Genomic DNA, 20,302 nt, shown 5'->3' with positions numbered 1-20,302 from the left:
TGATATAAAGAACAAAGTTAGAGACTCTGATGTAAAGAACAAAGTTAGAGACTCTGATGTAAAGAACAAAGTTAGAGACTCTGATGTAAAGAACAAAGTTAGAGACTCTGATATAAAGGACAGAGTTAGACTCTGATATAAAGGACAGAGTTAGACTCTGATATAAAGGACAGAGTTAGAGACTCTGATATAAAGAACAAAGTTAGAGACTCTGATATAAAGGACAGAGTTAGAGACTTATATAAAGAACAGAGTTAGAGACTCTGATATAAAGAACAGAGTTAGAGACTCTGATATAAAGAACAGAGTTAGAGACTTATATAAAGAACAGAGTTAGAGACTCTGATATAAAGGACAGAGTTAGAGACTCTGATATAAAGAACAGAGTTAGAGACTCTGATATAAAGGACAGAGCTAGAGACTCTGATATAAAGAACAGAGTTAGAGACTCTGGTATAAAGAACAGAGTTAGAGACTCTGATATAAAGGACAGAGTTAGACTCTGATATAAAGGACAGAGATAGACTCTGATATAAAGGACAGAGTTAGAGACTCTGATATAAAGGACAGAGTTAGACTCTGATATAAAGGACAGAGTTAGAGACTCTGATATAAAGAACAGAGTTAGAGACTCTGATATAAAGAACAGAGTTAGAGACTCTGGTATAAAGAACAGAGTTAGAGACTCTGATATAAAGGACAGAGTTAGACTCTGATATAAAGGACAGAGATAGACTCTGATATAAAGGACAGAGTTAGAGACTCTGATATAAAGGACAGAGTTAGACTCTGATATAAAGGACAGAGTTAGAGACTCTGATATAAAGGACAAAGTTAGAGACTCTGATATAAAGAACAGAGTTAGAGACTCTGATGTAAAGAACAGAGTTAGAGACTCTGATGTAAAGAACAAAGTTAGAGACTCTGATGTAAAGAACAAAGTTAGAGACTCTGATGTAAAGAACAAAGTTAGAGACTCTGATATAAAGGACAGAGTTAGACTCTGATATAAAGGACAGAGTTAGACTCTGATATAAAGAACAGAGTTAGAGACTCTGGTATAAAGAACAGAGTTAGAGACTCTGATATAAAGGACAGAGTTAGACTCTGATATAAAGGACAGAGATAGACTCTGATATAAAGGACAGAGTTAGAGACTCTGATATAAAGGACAGAGTTAGACTCTGATATAAAGGACAGAGTTAGAGACTCTGATATAAAGAACAGAGTTAGAGACTCTGATATAAAGAACAGAGTTAGAGACTCTGGTATAAAGAACAGAGTTAGAGACTCTGATATAAAGGACAGAGTTAGACTCTGATATAAAGGACAGAGATAGACTCTGATATAAAGGACAGAGTTAGAGACTCTGATATAAAGGACAGAGTTAGACTCTGATATAAAGGACAGAGTTAGAGACTCTGATATAAAGGACAAAGTTAGAGACTCTGATATAAAGAACAGAGTTAGAGACTCTGATGTAAAGAACAGATTTAGAGACTCTGATGTAAAGAACAAAGTTAGAGACTCTGATGTAAAGAACAAAGTTAGAGACTCTGATGTAAAGAACAAAGTTAGAGACTCTGATATAAAGGACAGAGTTAGACTCTGATATAAAGGACAGAGTTAGACTCTGATATAAAGGACAGAGTTAGACTCTGATATAAAGGACAGAGTTAGACTCTGATATAAAGAACAAAGTTAGAGACTCTGATATAAAGAACAAAGTTAGAGACTCTGATGTAAAGAACAAAGTTAGAGACTCTGATGTAAAGAACAAAGTTAGAGACTCTGATGTAAAGAACAAAGTTAGAGACTCTGATATAAAGGACAGAGTTAGACTCTGATGTAAAGAACAAAGTTAGAGACTCTGATGTAAAGAACAAAGTTAGAGACTCTGATATAAAGGACAGAGTTAGAGACTCTGATATAAAGGACAGAGTTAGACTCTGATATAAAGGACAGAGTTAGAGACTCTGATATAAAGAACAGAGTTAGAGACTTATATAAAGAACAGAGTTAGAGACTCTGATATAAAGAACAGAGTTAGAGACTCTGATATAAAGAACAGAGTTAGAGACTCTGATATAAAGAACAGAGTTAGAGACTGATATAAAGAACAGAGTTAGAGACTCTGATATAAAGGACAGAGTTAGAGACTCTGATATAAAGAACAGATTTAGAGACTCTGATATAAAGAACAGAGTTAGAGACTCTGATGTAAAGAACAGAGTTAGAGACTCTGATATAAAGAACAGAGTTAGAGACTCTGATATAAAGGACAGAGTTAGAGACTCTGATATAAAGAACAGAGTTAGAGACTCTGATATAAAGGACAGTGGAGGATCTCACCTCTGAGCTTTGGGGTCAGTGGTTTTAGAGGCTCCGTCGTCTCTGAACTCTCTCTCCTCCATTGTGTGTCCAGCTGTGACTCGCTCTGAAACTGAGGGAAACGAAGAATATAGATTAATTTTTTTTACAGCAGATTGTTCAGAAGAAGCGAAAAAACGTTAGTTGTAGCCACCGGCGGCACCAGGGGGGGTCTTGGGGGGTCTCAAGACCCTCCCAAAAAACGCCTTGACCCCCGACTTGACCCCCAACTCCTTCCTGGTTAAAAAAAATATATATATATATATATATATATGTATATATATATATATATATATATATATATATATATATATATATATATGTATATATATATATATATATATATGTATATATATATATATATATATATGTATATATATATATATATATATATGTATATATATATATATATATATATATATATATATATATATATATATATATATATATATATATATATATATACACAATTATTTTATTATTGTGTTCTGCTGCGTAGTTTTAAGAGAAACATTTTTAAATCTTTGTCCCGAATATATATATATATATATATATATATATATATATTCGGGACAAAGATTTAAAAATGTTTCTCTTAAAACTACGCAGCAGAACACAATAATAAAATAATAATAATTTTTTCGACATTAAAAAAAGTAACGTCATTGCGTTCAAGGCGCAGCCGCGAGCACGCAGGAGCTAGAGCTCGAAGCTAAAAATAGATCGCTTTGTCATACCTCAAAAAAAAATGAGAGCAGACGGAAATTATAGCAATAGGAGTGAAAATATACCCACAATGGAAGGCGAGGCCTGCTTGATCCCGGAAACAGAGGACACCGAGGATTTGGAGGACGAGTAGGTGCGAGCAACTCGCAGCCCCCGAGGCAGAGGAGACAGGTGAAAAGAGGGAACGAAATGGCGCCTCATCGAGCGCAACAGCGGGCATTTTTTTCACAGTGTGCATGGATCTGGTGGTTACTCAGAATGCTTCACCCAGGAAGGGTTTAAAAACTGGAGAAAAGGAGGAGAGAAACTGGCGCAACATAACATCAGCGCTTCTCACAAAATGGCAATGGAAGGGTGGTGTGAATTTAAGGAGAGACAGAAAAACGGATCGAGGATTTTGATGCACCTCCATGACGATGGACATAAGAAAATTGTCAAAGAAAACAGGATCTACATGCGAGCAGTTGTTGAGTCACTGCGCTTTACAGCTTGGTCAGAGAGGCCACAGAGAGAATGAACAGTCCACCAACAGAGGTAATTTCCTTGAATTGTTGCATCTGCTGGGGAAGTTTGATAGCACTGTATCCAAAAAAATATTGAGTGGGCCTGCTAATGCAAAATATGTCCATCATGACATTCAGAACGAGTTAATTGATATAATGGCCTGCATTTTGAGAGAACAGGTTAGTAACGAAGTTAAACTAAGACAGCACTTTACTTTAATGGTGGATGAAACAAAAGATGTGAGCAAAAAAGAGCAGATATCTATTGTTCTGCGCTACATACACAATGATGACATTCATGAAGAGTTTCTTGATTTTGTTCCAGCTGATGGTTTGGATGCAGAGTCTTTACTTGTGACAGTGAAAGGGGCATTGGCTAAATTCAATATAGAAAAAAATGCATGCGTTGGACAATGTTATGACGGGGCATCTGTAATGTCTGGCTGCAACAACAGTGTTCAGGAAAAATTTCGCAGAGAAGTTCCACATGCAGTGTACATCCACTGCCATGCACACAGATTAAACCTGGTTTTAGTTGACTGTGTCCATAATGTAAAACCAGTTGCTGACTGCTTTGCCACGGTTCAGTTACTTTACAACTTTTTTTCTGGTTCAGTAACTCACAAAGTGTTCATGGAGAAACAAACAGAACTTTAGCCCACGAAAAGAGCTGTGGAATTAAAACGTCTGTCAGATACCAGATGGGCATGTCAATACTATAGTCTTTGGGCAATAGAGCGAACCCTCCCAAGCATCTTAGCCACACTTGAGGAAATCAGCAATCAAACAAATAGCCATAGGGCTATTGAGGCTAGATCACTAAATGGCTTGATTGATGCACAGTTTGTCTTGCAAATCTACATGCTGGAGAACATATTTGGGCTCACAAAAACTTCACCAGACCAACTACAGGCCACAGATTTAGATTTGGCATCTGCCATTGATCTGGTCTTTGCACTGGTTGACACACTCAAAGAAGAACGCAATGGTGAAACTTGGACCCATCTGTGGCAGAGCGCAAGTGACATGTTAGGCCGCTGTCAGTAGCCTAAAAGAGGCCGAGAAATAGGGTTTCGTTCCACCAAGTGGGGCACTAACAATTTTTTTTATATTTAACATCAGAAATATGTAGAGATTCCTTAGGAAAAAGTTATCCACGCACAACCTTGCAGTTTTTGAGAAAACTGATGCTAAAGGTGCCCATTTTGAAAAAAAAGGTAATTTTTTTTTTTTTTTTTAATTTTGCACTTTCAAACCCAAGACCTCAAATAAACCCAAAAAATGCAATATTAATGCTTGAAGTACAAAATAAACCAGTTTGAAATGTGTGATCTACCTTAAGTTGTTATCTAGGCACAGTAAACGTGATCAGATTATCAAGAAAACCTCTACTTTAGCATTAACATCCCACTTACTTCTCATTATGTAATATTACCAACCAATATTACCAACATACAAAGTTAATATTTGAGGTAAAATCTGAATAACAAATAGAATTAAGCCAAAATATAATGTATAAAAAGAACACTTTTCAAAACTAGAAATGCAATGGCTGCGCCATTGCGATTGACTGCGGAATTGCGGGAAGCGAATGCAGAAATTGCATAAACTGTTCAAATTGCATAAATTGCTTAATTTGCATAATCAAATTTGTATAAACTGGTACAATGCATAAAATGTCATGTTGCATAAACTGTATAAACTGCATAAAGTGGTAAAATGCATGAATGGATTAATTTGCATAAATTATGTAAATTGCATAAACTCTTTAAAATTCATAAATCCTAAATGGCATAAACTCTTCAGTTGCATAAACGGTTTAAAATGCATAAAGTGGTTACTTTGCATAAATTATTAATATTGCATAAACTTTTAAATTCCATAAACTGGTCAAACTGTTAAAATGGCCTCAGTGCTTGATTGGCAGAAGCTGCACAAATGGCTGAAAGTCCTGGAGTCTCCCCATTGGCTGGATTCACCCCATACACACCAATGCAAAAATTTCAAACTCCCGTATAAAAAAACTGGAAAACTGCAGAAGGCCAATTTTTTCTCAAAACCCACAAGTTGCAGAAGCTGAACATGCACAAAGTGCAGAAATTGCATAAAATGCCGAAAAAAGTGCAGAAAAGCATGGATTTGCGGCAGCCCCATTATAAGTCAATGGGAAAAATCTCTGACATTTTGGCCGATTGCGGAAAAAACGTAAGTTGCAGAAGTCCCAAAAGTAATAGCACCTTCTCCTCAACATGCGGAACATTTTGATGCATAACTTGCATAAATTGCACAAAGCATGAAGGTGCTGAAAGCTGGAGAAAATCGGGAAAAAGATGGAAGAGGAATAATAACTAGAAATGCAATGGCTGCGCCATTGCGATTGACTGCGGAATTGCGGGAAGCGAATGCAGAAATTGCATAAACTGTTCAAATTGCATAAATTGCTTAATTTGCATAATCTAATTTGCATAAACTGGTAAAATGCATAAAATATCATGTTGCATAAACTGCATAAAGTGGTAAAATGCATGAATGGGTTAATTTGCATAAATTATGTAAATTGCATAAACTCTTTAAAATTCATAAATCCTAAATGGCATAAACTCTTAAGTTGCATAAACAGTTTAAAATGCATAAAGTGGTTACTTTGCATAAATTGTTAATATTGCATAAACTTTTATATTCCATAAACTGGTCAAACTGTTGAAATGGCCTCAGTGCTTGATTGGCAGAAGCTGCACAAATGGCTGAAAGTCCTGGAGTCTCCTGATTGGCTGGATTCCCCCATACACACCAATGCAAATATTTCAAACTCCCGTATAAAAAAACTGGAAAACTGCAGAAGGACAATTTTTTCTCAAAACCCACAAGTTGCATAAGCTGAACATGCACAAAGTGCAGAAACTGCAGAAAATGCAGAAAAAAGTGCAGAAAAGCATGGATTTGCGGCAGCCCCATTATAAGTCAATGGGAAAAATCTCAGACATTTTGGCCGATTGCGGAAAAAACGTAAGTTGCAGAAGTCCCAAAAGTAATAGCACCCTTCTCCTCAACATGCGGAACGTTTTGATGCATAACTTGCATAAATTGCACAAAGCATGAAGGTGCTGAAAGCTCTAGAAAATCGGGAAAAAGATGGAAGAGGAATAATAATAAAGAACATGAAAACCAATAATTGACTGCGGAAGAATTCCGCAGTCAATCAATAAAGAACATGAAAACCAATAATTGACTGCGGAAGAATTCCGCAGTCAATCAATAACACATTTAATGGTGAATTGTCAAATTGCATACACAAGCAGTAACTGCACTGTACATATTCACAGGAATGATTCGATTAAATTTTGATTCATTTACATAAAATATATATGTCCTATATTCAATTTATCATATACACATCACTAAATATCAAGATCACTGTCCTCACTGTCAGATTCAAATGAAATACTATCCTCAGTTGATCTCACATTGTCACATTGAACACATTTACATAGGTCAGTGCAGGCCAGGTCAGCCTTGTGACATGAGCACCTTCCACCTGTACAAGTGCCAGACTTACACCCACAGTGGAGTGACCCCAAAATCTCTTGAGGAGCTGGATCTTTAGTCATCCATGATATGATGAGCTCACCATCCTTGACAATCCATCCAAAGCCTTCTGGACTGGGAGCATTTATAAAAGGATCCAATGCTCTCCTGTGGATTGCAGCTTGGTAGTTAGCACGCTTGAAGTGTTCTGTAAGTGCATCTTTTGTTGGAGGTAATGCTTGTTCGGAAGAGGCCTGAACACAGAACCTATTGTATCTGGCCAAATTAACATCTGATACCTTTTCTCTATACAGCTCACACACAAAACGTTCTATGGCCACAAATGTGGTGCTGTCCATTTCAAATTGCCTCCCAAGAGCAACAAATGCACTGATGTACTCTGCATTTCCAGACACTATATTTAGTGGTTTCTCTTTTCCTTTCCCATAAAAGGAACTAGTTGAGTCACAGCCAGTGAATGTGTGTAGTCCTATCAGTGCCTCTGTTAGTGAAGGACCCAAAACAGAAACAATAGCCTGGAGATCTAACATTATTTGCCTGTCTTTTGTTCCTGTCAGAAAGTACATCTTTGTTGAGGGAAGCTTAGCCATTAATGGAAGTGAAATGATGGCAACATCAGTGTCAGGACTCTGGATGATTATCTTATCATAACGTTCACTCCAGGCATGTTTTGCATGAAGTAGGAGCCTTGTGTCAGCTTCTTCATGGTCACAAGTTAAAGATTCTACCTCTTTGATAGACGTAACACCATCTTTAAGAGTGAGTTGATGACATACATTTCTGTGTGCTACAAAGATAGCTATGTCTTTTCCAGCTGCTTGTAAAGGCACAGTTCTCCATGTCTCAAAGAGAAAGTCTGTCAAGGCTTCTTTATTTTCACCACTGGCTAGAAACTTGGTCCACTGACTTGGAGTCTTCTGCTTGATACTGTATATTTGCAGTAATTGTTGTCCAGCAACAGCACGTCTTGATCGTTCAGCATTTTTGATGCTCACTGCTGGATAGCGATCAATGACAAAATCGACCCTTGGACAACTGAACTTTCTACCCATCTTAATGATAAGTTGAAGAAGATCATCAGCGAGCTCACCGAATGTGTCCGGTATATTCTTGAGACTCCTGATCAATGCCATGCCATCTATCAGTAGGGCACCATTATCACCAACAGTCTTATTCACATGACAGTCCTTGTTCTTCGATTCTAAACAAGCTAGAAGAGCAGCCTTATTTGTTTTGGCTAATGAACCATCAGTGCTTGCTAGCGGGGATGAGATATTGCCAAGTGAATATGTCAGAATCTCTTTCAAGTTTACAGACCGGGATTGACTTATCACTAACAGTCGTGCAAAGAGTCTCCTATCATTTTTTAGAATGACTTGATTTCCATCTTTTGTCTTGGATGATTTCTTCATTTGATCCCCAAACGTAGTGAGCTTCAAGGACTTTATTGGAGAGAAAAAGTCTGTTTTTGATGACTGGACTCGATCTTGGATGAAAGTTTTCAGAGCTGTTTCGCCTTTATCACAAGCACTTTGTATGTCATCTCTGACAGCCTTTGTAGCAACAACACCAGAGCTAATACATACAAGATCTTCACGAGGCAGGAAGGGATTGATCATAGACTCAACCGTTGAAACCAAAGATGTAACAGCTTCATTGTCTTTTGCAATTCTTGTTGCATCCAACTCTTTGTGATCCCTCTCTTCATGTTGGATTCCTGCCATCATTTCACACTGCCTTGTGATTGCAGAACGTTCAGGATGAGACAGTATCCATCGCTGGACGGCACCTCTGCTCAGTGTTATCCCAGTTATGCCGCCTTTGGTCTTTGAATCACGGTTGCAGGTTTGTTCTATTGCTTGGTCACAAGCTATGGATGAGAACCTGTTAGCATCCTTACGCTGTACTGTCCAGTTTCCTTTTGCAGTAACTTCTTCATAGCAGTGTGGATGAGTCTTTGGAAGATTGATCATCTCGACCCAATATGCTGATAGGTACCTTGCATAATTTTGGCGGTCATATGCAAAATACCATGCCAGCATACGTCTCACTGTTGCTAAGTGAAGGCTCCAGTCAGAGTCCCTGGTTGCTCTAATGAAACTCAGTAAAAATTGAACCATTTCAATGTATGAGCTCCAAAGTCCAAAGGTGGGATTAAGAGAGTTCATCTCATGTACATATCTATCATAGCAGGACAGCATATCTGATAATATGTCAGACGCTGAGTTAGATGAAAGTCCTGCCTCAGACTTGTACTCTCGTACTAGATCTTCCATGGCTGATATGTAACAAGTGTGCTGTTGCTCAGGAAGGGACTGAAGAAATGACCTCAACCGCAAGAAATGCATTGCTTCAAAGAGGAGTTTGTGTGCACGAATGCTACGGTTGTAGCGATGTCCACTAATTACTCCATTTATTGAACCAACAGCTACCACATTTGATTCAATCAGCATATCCTGTAGTCCTGCTTCCTTGAAACGTTTGCCTATCACCGCCATAAAGGACATGGCTGTGTGGAACTCACCCAGTCTTGGGATGATACGCTGCATCAGATTTGGGTCTTTCCACCTTATTTGCTGCGCTTTAGCGTATATGGCCTGGTCATACACAGTGACAACACTCTCCAACTCTAGTCGATCAGCAATCTCCACACCTCTAGTGAGTATGGTGTTTACGGTGGTCATTTCTGTAGGGGAAGCCTCTATAACTGGTAGATAGTAGATAGCAGATTTTGGCAGTGAGCTAGTCTGAGTCGAGCAATTAAACCCAGTCCATCCTGGAAGAGAAATGTCTGATACTGCATGACAGCTATATTTTAGCAGTACATAGATTGTATCCGTTTTTTGTGCCAGTTCCATAGATGGGACAGTATCATACTCCATTAGAGGAACATTTAGCTCTTGAGGCCCCTGTCTCTTGGTATGAATGTATAGGTCCAGAACACTCTTTTGTGGTTGCAGTGTCCTTACACCTTTTCTTATGAAGACAGTCCTCCTATGGTCTTCGATTTTCATTTTACTCTGAACCATTATACCATTGGTGTGGTGGGTAGTACCTCGTCCAGACAGGGTCTCCTCCCCGAAGTCAATGTTATCCCACACCAAAACGGTTGGATGCTGCTTTGACATACACTTTGGTATATCTGTCCCAGTAGCCAGCTGATATTCGGCTAAGGCTGTCTCAAAACCAATGGTACTTGATGTTGATATGCAGTGTCCAAGTCTGCTCAGAATATTTAACACCTGGGAAGAGCCGGTTAAGTGCCTAATGGTCAGCCCTAATGCAAGGGATTTAGGTGTAGGCTTTTTACCACTTGATGCCAGGTATACTATGTCTTGGCAGATGGACAGTAATCTCGTGTTGGTATCCTCAGGCAACTGTACTTTCCTATCAAACACAGGTTCATCTGATGCTCCAGTACACCAGGCCAGCAGATTGTACAGCTCCACAGGTACCATGGTATCAGCCGCATCAATATTCAGATCTGTTGACAGTGGTGGCCATGGTATTGTCATACCAGAAGTACCTCGCATAGCTTGTTGCACTATGATGCCAGCAGAGAACAAAGTACGCTTTCTGTCTGAACTGTAGGCCTCATGTGTTGTGTAAGGTGCAGTGTCACGAGAGGGTTCACCGATATCTTCTGCACTGTCACTATCTCTTTCAGTTTCAGTACTCGAGGTCGACATTGGCTCCATAAAGTCTGTAGCTGACAGTCCTTCACAAAACACCATCTCGCTGAGATTCCGTCGCACAGGTTTATGGAAGAGTAGTTGTGGATAATCTCACTGTAGGAAGCGCTTCAGCAGATCGGACCTGTAAAATGCCCTTTTAGTGACTTACTTGTAAGTGTATAAAATATTTCTCAATTTCAGATTTAATCAGGAGCATGAGACATTTGTCATAGAAGAAAACAATACAATTCATAATTTCACAAAAACAAATCACTGCTCTAACTTTTAAGTGGGAACACAAACTTCACAATTGTATAATTATTACCTGTATGACGTAATGTCATATCCTTCTTCTTCTTTTATAGCCTTACAAAACAACTGCACAAGCCTCGTCATCCGGAGAATTTCTTGCTTCTCGATTAGGCGACCCTCAATTACTGTTTTGCAGAATGCTTTGTAGCCTCTCTGATACTGCAGGACAGTTGAGTAACGTGCTCTAAAATAGGAAAACAGAAAGTCTTAATGAGTCACCTGCAAAGCAACTATTCTCTGATAGGCAAATGAAAACATGTACAATATGTCAGATGAACGAGTGTGTGTTTTAGGGCGTGGAATTACATTGCATTCACACACAATATGTAAATGTCATAAGCGTGATACCACAGATTTGTGAACAAAAATTTTTTGTACCTACCTATCTCTTTGAGTTTTGCTGAGAAATCTTGTGTAATCTCGATAGCAGGATTTGTGGTATCGGACCTCGACTGCAATGCAATCTTTCCCACGAATGTGTGTCAGAATGCTCTCATCTGATTTCATTCGAGCTGCCTCACGAAGAAGTCCTACATTCAAGATATTGAGAATAAATTATAACCCAGTTGACAATATACAGGTGCTCTACCTATATTTAGAAGATCATGAAAAAGTGTATTTATTTCTGTAATTTCTTGCAAAGTGACATATGTCAAGCCTTTATTTGTTATAATTTTGATCATAATCTAATTTTCCGACATTTTTAATTTGGGGTTTTTACAAGCTGAGCCATAACAATCAAATCAACAAATTATAACAAATAAAGGCTATACATATCTCACTTTGCATGTAATGAGTCTATATTAGCTTCACAGTTTAAGTTAAATAACAGAAGTGAATGCACTTAATCATGATAGTCTAATACAGGAGGAGCAGCTGTAGTAGCTTGCATAATATGCAATACGAGCGATCGCTATGTTGTCATATCTGTTGGCCATGGTAGGCATTTTACGTTTTCATATTTTATTAAAATCCTATGATCGGCAAAAACAATGTCCATAAACAGGGCATTGCTTCTCTTGCGCTGTAACAGATCTATCATTTTATAAAACCGAGTTAGAGACCTGGATGCATCAGCTGTTGCCGACCATTCACCAAAACATTCAGCGAAAATTGCGGAGGTAAACAATAACAGCGATCGCTCGTACTAACGCGTGAGTAAACATACCTGCATTTTCCGTCTCAGACTGCACCAACTTGTCAAGCTGGCGCTTTCCTTTGATGGTGATAAACCGATCAACCAATTTGCAAATTATGCACAGTTTAGGCAGAACGTGCTGGCTTGTTGGTGGCTTTGAAGACGTGGTTGTTGTTGTTGTAGGTGTTAGTTTCATCAAGCTGTACTTGGAACGTAGCCTCTTTGGCGAAACCGTTTTAGAGCCTTCAACCGGGGCTACAAGTCTTTTCAACCGCTCTGTCTTATCTTGACGCTTTTGTGCACAAGTCAAGCGTTTTATGTCTATAAAACGCTGATAGCAAGCCGGGTGAAAGCCGTGGTTTGTTGGGACATCTGAGACCGGTTTGTCCAGGAGGGCTACTTGTTTATTAGCAATAGCTAGCTCCGTAGTGTCCGACGTCTTCAGCCATTCCTTCGCACACTGCTTTAATTTTTCCCATCGGACTTCGGTAAAGGGCTGCGGACCTTTCCCACCATCTTTTCCGACACAAAGAATACATTTTACGGGTGTTAACCGAGCTTGATCTTCAGATGAAGGTGCGCTGTTTACGTCCTCCTCCATGTTTACATGCGCGGAGTGATATGAGCGTGATTTTGGCTCTGACCTACTTAAATTCTCGATGCTGATTGGTTGAAAATCGAGCTCAACCGTTTTACACGTCTCAATATGAAGTCAATATAGTGCGCCAATAAATCATACTTTTTTCATTAACTGCAGGATAATGCGTGGAGAACTTTTTGCTTGGATTCCTTTTATTAACGTTGAACAGTTTGAGCAAAAGAAAAAGTAGTGCCCCGTTTGTCGGAACGAAACTGAACAATACAGTTCATGTACAGCGGCCTATGTGTGAGAGAGTGGGCATTGACATGCAGTGCCAACAAGCAAAAAGAAAAATAATACACCAGCCACACAAGGAAAAAGATACTGCAAACGGCTGAAGACTACAAAATCCACAGTTTTTTCCCAGTACTTGACCGTTTAATCAGTGAATTGAATAGGCGCTTCTCTACTGACAGTTGCCAAGTTATGAAAGGAGTTGCAGCTATTAATCCCAAACACAAGACCTTCCTGGACCAAGATGCCCTTCAACCCATGGCTAGACACTATGGCATATTAGAAGACAACCTTTCAGCAGAACTACATCAACTGAAACGCCTCATTGACAGAAAAAAACAAAATGGGGTCTCTCTCAGCAGCATCCATGACTTGCTAATTCTATTGAGGCCATACAAGGAGGCTTTCATTGATTTATACAAACTTGTATGCATCTCCATCACACTGCCAGTATCAACAGCTTCTTGTGAGAGGAGCTTTTCCTGCTTACGGCGTTTAAAAACCTACCTCAGAAACAAAAGTGGCGATGTCCGAACCAGCAATCTTGCTGTGCTGGCAATCACTTCAAGAAGAACAAAAGAGATGGATGTAGATGTTGTTATTGATCGCTTTGCAGCCAATCATAACAACAGGCGAATTGTTCTCTTTTAAGTGGTGAGTACACTCCTGACATTATGTTTTAACAGGTTTAAATTGTATTGTATTTAATGTGCTATGAACACAATTGTTGCAGGAAATCACACCTTTGGAGAATGAAGAGAAGACAGGAGGAGATTGGAGAGAAAGAGGAGCAGAGAAGAAGACAGGAGAGAAAGAGGAGAAGAGGGCAGGAGGAGACAGCAGAGAAAGAGGAGCAGAGAAGAAGACAGGAGGAGAGTAGGAGGAGAAGAGGGCAGGAGGAGACTGGAGAGAAAGAGGAGCAGAGAAGAAGACAGGAGGAGAGTAGGAGGAGAAGAGGGCAGGAGGAGACTGGAGAGTAAGAGGAGCAGAGAAGAAGACAGGAGAGTAAGAGGAGAAGAGGGCAGGAGGAGACTGGAGAGAAAGAGGAGCAGAGAAGAAGACAGGAGAGTAAGAGGAGAAGAGGGCAGGAGGAGACTGGAGAGTAAGAGGAGCAGAGAAGAAGACAGGAGGAGATTAAGAGGAGAAGAGGGCAGGAGGAGACTGGAGAGTAAGAGGAGCAGAGAAGAATACAGGAGGAGATTAAGAGGAGAAGAGGGCAGGAGGAGACTGGAGAGTAAGAGGAGCAGAGAAGAAGACAGGAGGAGATTAAGAGGAGAAGAGGGCAGGAGGAGACTGGAGAGTAAGAGGAGCAGAGAAGAAGACAGGAGGAGATTAAGAGGAGAAGAGGGCAGGAGGAGACTGGAGAGAAAGACGAGCACAGAAGACAGGAGGAGACTGTCCAAAAGAGCTGTCAATATTGGTGAGTGAAGTGAACCTCTTTCTATTGTATTGCTGTGTTTAGCATAAATACTACCCTATTCATGTACTATAAACTCATATGTTGCAGCAAACCACACCTGTGGAGACTAAGGAGAGGAGAAAATGAAAAAGTAGAGTATGAGAATGGATGCTATTTTTTTAAAATGTTTTCTGTGGTTCGGTGTGGCTATGGCAGCAATTTATTAATGAATTAAAAACAAAGTAGTTGATACTGTATGCTGGGTTGTTTTTATTGTTTAGTAGCAGTAATATTCAGTTATTAGCCGTGTCCATTGTATTTTTTGCTGGTTTTCATGAGACCCCCCTTGAAATGACCAGGACCCCCCATTATCCCCCCAATCAAAGTTGTCTGGAGCCGCCACTGGTTGTAGCTAGTGTTAGCATATAGCATGATGCTATTTTTTGAACCACTTTGCTCTCCATGCCTTTGTATCTTTATTTAGTATAAAACTGTATCAATTATTCTACATTTGTTAAAGTATTTTTTGAATAATTGGAGAAACGTACGATTTTTCTCTTCTTTGTTTCCTCCTTGAAGTAGTGCTAAGTAAATCATGCCCCTAGAGGCCATGAGTGCCATTGCAGGTGTCGTAGCATGTTGTGTTTTTTACTCATTAATTGTCCGTGAGAGTAAATACTACACTGACAGAAAAAAAAAGGGCCAGAGGGATATTGTTCATCCAGTTACACAATGGAGATCATTGTTTTCACTCAGACTTGGCTGCAAATACTGTTTAAGTGTTGCTAACCCACAGTTAGCTTTGCCCGTTAGCCTGTTAGCTTCATCTTCGTGATTCCGCTAGTGTGTATTGGTGACTCCGACCCGGTGGCAGCGAAGTTGCAATTGTGATTTTCAGGCCAGAGATGAAAGACCCCCCAATCATCCCATAAACACTTGTATTACCCCCAGAGGGACGACGGGAAGGATTTATTAAGGTAAACAAGTTACTTAGTGCTGCTTTAACTGTTTCAAACATGACCATATATGGGCGTTTCCAGAGATGCCGTCTGTATCTATAGGGGTTTTGCACTAACGACTTCCACATTCCTCTAACCGGACACTTGCAGTCACTGAGTTAATTTATAGGAACAAGAAATTATTAGCAACAAAGAAAAACTGTTACATGTTTAACACTTGGTGAACGGGATCGATTTGGCTTCACTACATAAAATAATTAATTATTCGCTGCTGAAACGAGAGATTTCCTAAACTCAGTAAATAAAGCTGTTGTGGATGAACCCACTGCCCACAGCATCGAGGAAATGGCCTCATTCAAAGAGACCTGTTCCATAATCGATAATCCAATAATAAAGATGAATCATTAACCTTCACCAGCCTCTGAAGGATCACAGTCCCACGTCTTTACTGTAAACACCGCCGTAAAACTGCACCACTTTATTGTTTTATTCAGGTTTATCTGAGGTTAGAGTTCGACACCAGCTCACAATATTACACCTGTAGAAGTCGAGGCTAAAACAAACTAAACATAACAAGTAAATCTAACTCATTACTGTCTCTGACATATGGGCAAACGATTCTGACTCAACAATGTATTTCCTACTAATGTGTGGTGTTGTCTAAAATAATATGACTCTGTTAAACGTTTAAAATAAATGATTAAAGGACTTTGTGTTCAAAAAGTCAAAGTCAAATGAAGGAAACAGACTTTATTTATGTGATTATCTGACTAATATCTGACTCACAGTGACCCTGCCCACACAAACCCCTGAATCCTGAATGTGGGATTGAAATCAGTCACAGAACTCACTGGAGCTGAGGCCCTCTGGAGCTGGGGCCCTCTGAAGCTGGGGCCCTGTGGAGCTGGGCCTCTGGAGCTGGGGCCCTCTGGAGCTGGGCCTCTGGAGCTGGGCCTCTGGAGCTGGGGCCCTCTGGAGCTGGGGCCCTCTGGAGATGGGGCCCTCTGGAGCTGGGGCCCTCTGGAGCTGAGGTCCTCTGGAGCTGGGGCCCTCTGGAGCTGAGGCCCTCTGGAGCTGGACCCTCTGGAGCTGGGCCCTCTGGATGGGTGCGTGTGGCCCTAAAGCCGTGGTCCTGTGTCAGTCAGATCCTCCGTGGCTCCTCTCCGTCCCGTGTGTGACTAAAGAAACCTGCCCGACCAGGAGCAAAGAGCAGCTCCGCCTCAGGTGACGCCGCAGTAATAAAAGTCAGTGAGTGATTAGACTGGTGCGTTTGAAAGGGGCAGAGGTGGGAGGAGTCAGGTACATTTACACAGGAGTTCTATTAACGTGGACAGGCGTGTGAGGTGATTTCTGCTTCTTCGTCTATAATGAGCTCTTTTGTTTCTTCTATATTCGGGGCGAGATTGTTTTGTCTGCACCATGTGATCAGGGAGCTCACTTCGTCCCTGTAGTGCAGCTTATTGTTGTCAGAAATCAAACCTATGATCGTGATATCGTCTGCAAATTTAAAAATGCTGTTTGTGGGATGTCTTGCCACACAGTCATAAGCATACAGACTATACAATAAGGGACTAAGACAGCATCCTTGTGGCGCCCCCATGTTTAAAACCACAGAAGATGAATAAGTGTTGCCCCCCCTCACAGTCAGTGGCCGTCCTGTCAGGAAATCTTGCATCCACTTACAGACGGAAGAGCCAAGACCAAGGGCTTTTAGCTTAGTTACAAGGATTGATGGAATAATTGTTGAGATTTTAAGTCCTGACCCTCAGTGCAAACCCAAGTCCTCAGTTGGAAGGAGCTCCATTTGAGATGAGTCCACTACACGCTCATGGTGAGAGTAGAAGGTGCTAAATTCATCTGGGAATGAAGCTCCTCCAATTGGTCCCTATGGTTACTTTTAGCAGATGTAATAGCCTTCCTGAGCCCGAATCTAGCTGACTTATAGCGCTCAGGATCGCCCGATTTAACCTCTTAACTCCCGCCTGAACCGAAAGGATCTTTTTCCACACGTCAACAGATTTTTTTTCTATCATTTTTTTTGTTGGGTATTCAACTCATTTTTGTAACTTTTTTGTCATTTTTTATCACATTTTTGTCTTTTTTTTTGTCATTTTTTGGTCATTTTTTTGGGTCATTTTTTCTTCCATTTTTTAAATACATTTCTTGTCATATTCTTGTCAAATTTTTATCATATTTTCGTAATTTTTATGTCACATTTTGGTAATTTTTTCGTCAATTTTTTGTCCATTTTTTTGTGAAATTTTTGTGACATTTTTGCCACTTTTTCTTACATTTTTTGTCACTTTTTTGTCACATTTCCATCATTGTTTTCGTCTCAGTTTTGTTGCTATTTCACAGCTTTTTTCCAGAAGCTTTTGGACTGGGGTAAAGCCAAACTGGAGAAAATGTGCTCGGTTCAGGTGGGAGTTAAGGGGTTAAAAGCCGCATCTCTCTCCTTCAGCTGTAGCCTTACGTCACTGTTAAACCACGGTTGCTGATTAGGGAACGACCGAAACATCGTCTGAAACCACATCGGCATACTCATGCACGCTGGAATAGTCAGTAATTTCAAAACAAGCCTGCAGCTTGAGCTCACCTTCAGCGCTGTCTTCACGGTGGGCTTCTCCCGTCGTGCTTCCTGTTTGTACCCAGATAGCAAAAGCACGGAGGAATGATCTGATTTCCCAAAGTGCGGTCTTGGCACGGACCTGTATGCTCCTTTAATCATGGAATAACAGTGATCCAGGGTCTTGTTTCCTCACGTGGGGCAGCTGACATGCTGACAGCACTTCGGTTGCAGTGATTGAAGTCACCCGCTATGATCGCTCACACTCGCCAATAGGGTCATGCTACTGCTCCAGGGCTACGCTCCCGTCAGCTGGAGGTGGAATATACACTCCAGTCAGCGGGACAGAGGGAATTTCTCTCGGTGAGTAGAAAGGCCGACTCTTGCCAGTCGCGTCCTTCGATTGGTCAAAGCCCTCAAGCTGTATTGCTCTGTCTGGTGTGCCCGGTGTTAACCACGTTTCCAAAAAAAAAAGAACGTAACAGTTCTTTAATTCCCGCAGGGCACAGACCCGACAGCAAAGTTCATCGATCTTGTTGCCAGTAGATTAAATGTTGGCGAACAAAACGCTGGGGGCAGGAGACCATGGGGGGGCGCTGTCTCAGCCTCGACAGGAGTCCACCGCGTTTTCTTTTTTGCCACGGTATTTTCACAACGTCTGCTGGAAAATCTCCGAACTCGGAAACTCGTGGACATGTTCTCTGATGTCCAGAAGAGTTTGACGGTCAGATGTAACTAAGGAGGTCGTTGGCAGCGAAAACAAACTGATTAGCAGGACTGAGACTAAAAACAGCGAGAGGCTCGTAACGCGTCGCCCTCAGTCGGCGCCATGTTCAAAACAAAACCCATCAGCTGCCAACACATGTTTAGCATGAGCAGCAAATAGTTTAGCATTAGCGGCTAACAGGGTTTAGCATTAGCGGCCAACAGAGCAGGGGTGTCCAAACTACGGCCCCGTGGCCCACTTTTAATTGGCCCGCTGCAAATTCTAAAAATATAATATACATTTTTTGTATTGAATATATGTATAAAATAAATGAATCCATGAATAGAAAGCTGTGATGAAGTCTGTGCTTTACTTTGAGCATATTTAATTAAAATGCATAGTTATATATCTGAGCTCTACTGAGTGTGGCCCAGTTGAAACAAAAAAACACCAACAACAACATGTTTAACTAGAAGCTTTTGTGATTGATTTGCACAAACTGTTTAATTTGCAGTGAATGTAACGGTTGGAGTTCTGACGATGGTTTGGGAAAAACCCACCATATTGCCCCCCTTTCAATAAATTACCGTTGACCATCTATTTTCACCACAGTCTATCTTTCATTATAACATTCAACAAGTGAGTATAGTGATTATATGCACCAAAGTACTTCAACAACAAGCCTATTATAAGTTTCTAAAATACAAAACGTCTCAATAACCAATGATTAAACCTTTTATTAAAACCTTTTATCATCACTATTTCATAACATATATTGTTGCTCACATCGTTATTTGTTTCTTAAATATGCACAGCTCATTTTTATAACACACTGATCCAGGTCTGCGATGTTAAAGAGCCGTTCTAAAGAGCTGGTCATGAACGCCACATCCTGAGTGGTTAAAAACAGCGACACCAGAGTCTCACATGGGGAACAGCAGGCGACCACTGAACGTGCTGTGGTGATTTTGAGTATCAGAGATTACATGGTTCTGCCACAGACGCAGAAACACCACGTCTCCGGCCTCCAGGAGCAGAGTGACTCCACTGGACGTGGTGCCGTATCCGTCGTTCACCTGCGATAAAAACATGTTCTCCGTTCTTCACTAACGCGGCCGCTGAATGGTGTGAACCTCCATGAGCCATGATGTAGAACTCAAAGTGGTAGCTCCTCTCACCGGGGCGATGAATAACCCTACATACTTTTGTTTGGTGTCCAAATACTTACCAGTTAAATATTTTTTTTTCTAAATGCAGGAATTTACAAATACATTCTTTAAAAAAAAAAAAGTGATATCTCAATTTTTCCCCCCAAAATATGTTAGTTTGGTTTCATTTTTATTTTTTACTCAATGAACAGCATGGGCTCATTCCATTTAATCACAAAACAAACCAAAATAACAAGTCAAAGTTCCACTGTGATAGACAGCCCAAGAGGAAATAATTGAAGACCTTAAAAAATAGAAGTGGGATATAGTTTATGCAAATGACGTCAAAGGAGCATATCATTCTTTCACAGAAAATGTCCT

General features: G+C 40.4%; 1 protein-coding gene across 1 annotated transcript in view; it reads right to left on the bottom strand.

Annotated features, from left to right (window-relative positions):
* The window catches only part of LOC306960567 (protein NLRC3-like), a gene marked incomplete at both ends in the record, with an annotated part of 45,839 nt that extends 25,975 nt beyond the window's left edge, over nt 1–19,864 (bottom strand). Inside the window, one exon of the mRNA XM_079553000.1 lies at nt 19,701–19,864. Within this exon, the coding sequence (XP_079409126.1) occupies nt 19,701–19,864 (164 nt within the window). The remainder of the gene's footprint in view (nt 1–19,700) is intronic.
* Nucleotides 19,865–20,302: the final 438 nt, after the last annotated feature.

Source organism: Gobius niger (assembly GCF_951799975.1).
Source record: "Gobius niger genome assembly, chromosome: 3".
In the NCBI taxonomy this organism is placed as follows: domain Eukaryota; kingdom Metazoa; phylum Chordata; class Actinopteri; order Gobiiformes; family Gobiidae; genus Gobius; species Gobius niger.
This window is presented reverse-complemented; position numbering and strand designations above follow the sequence as displayed.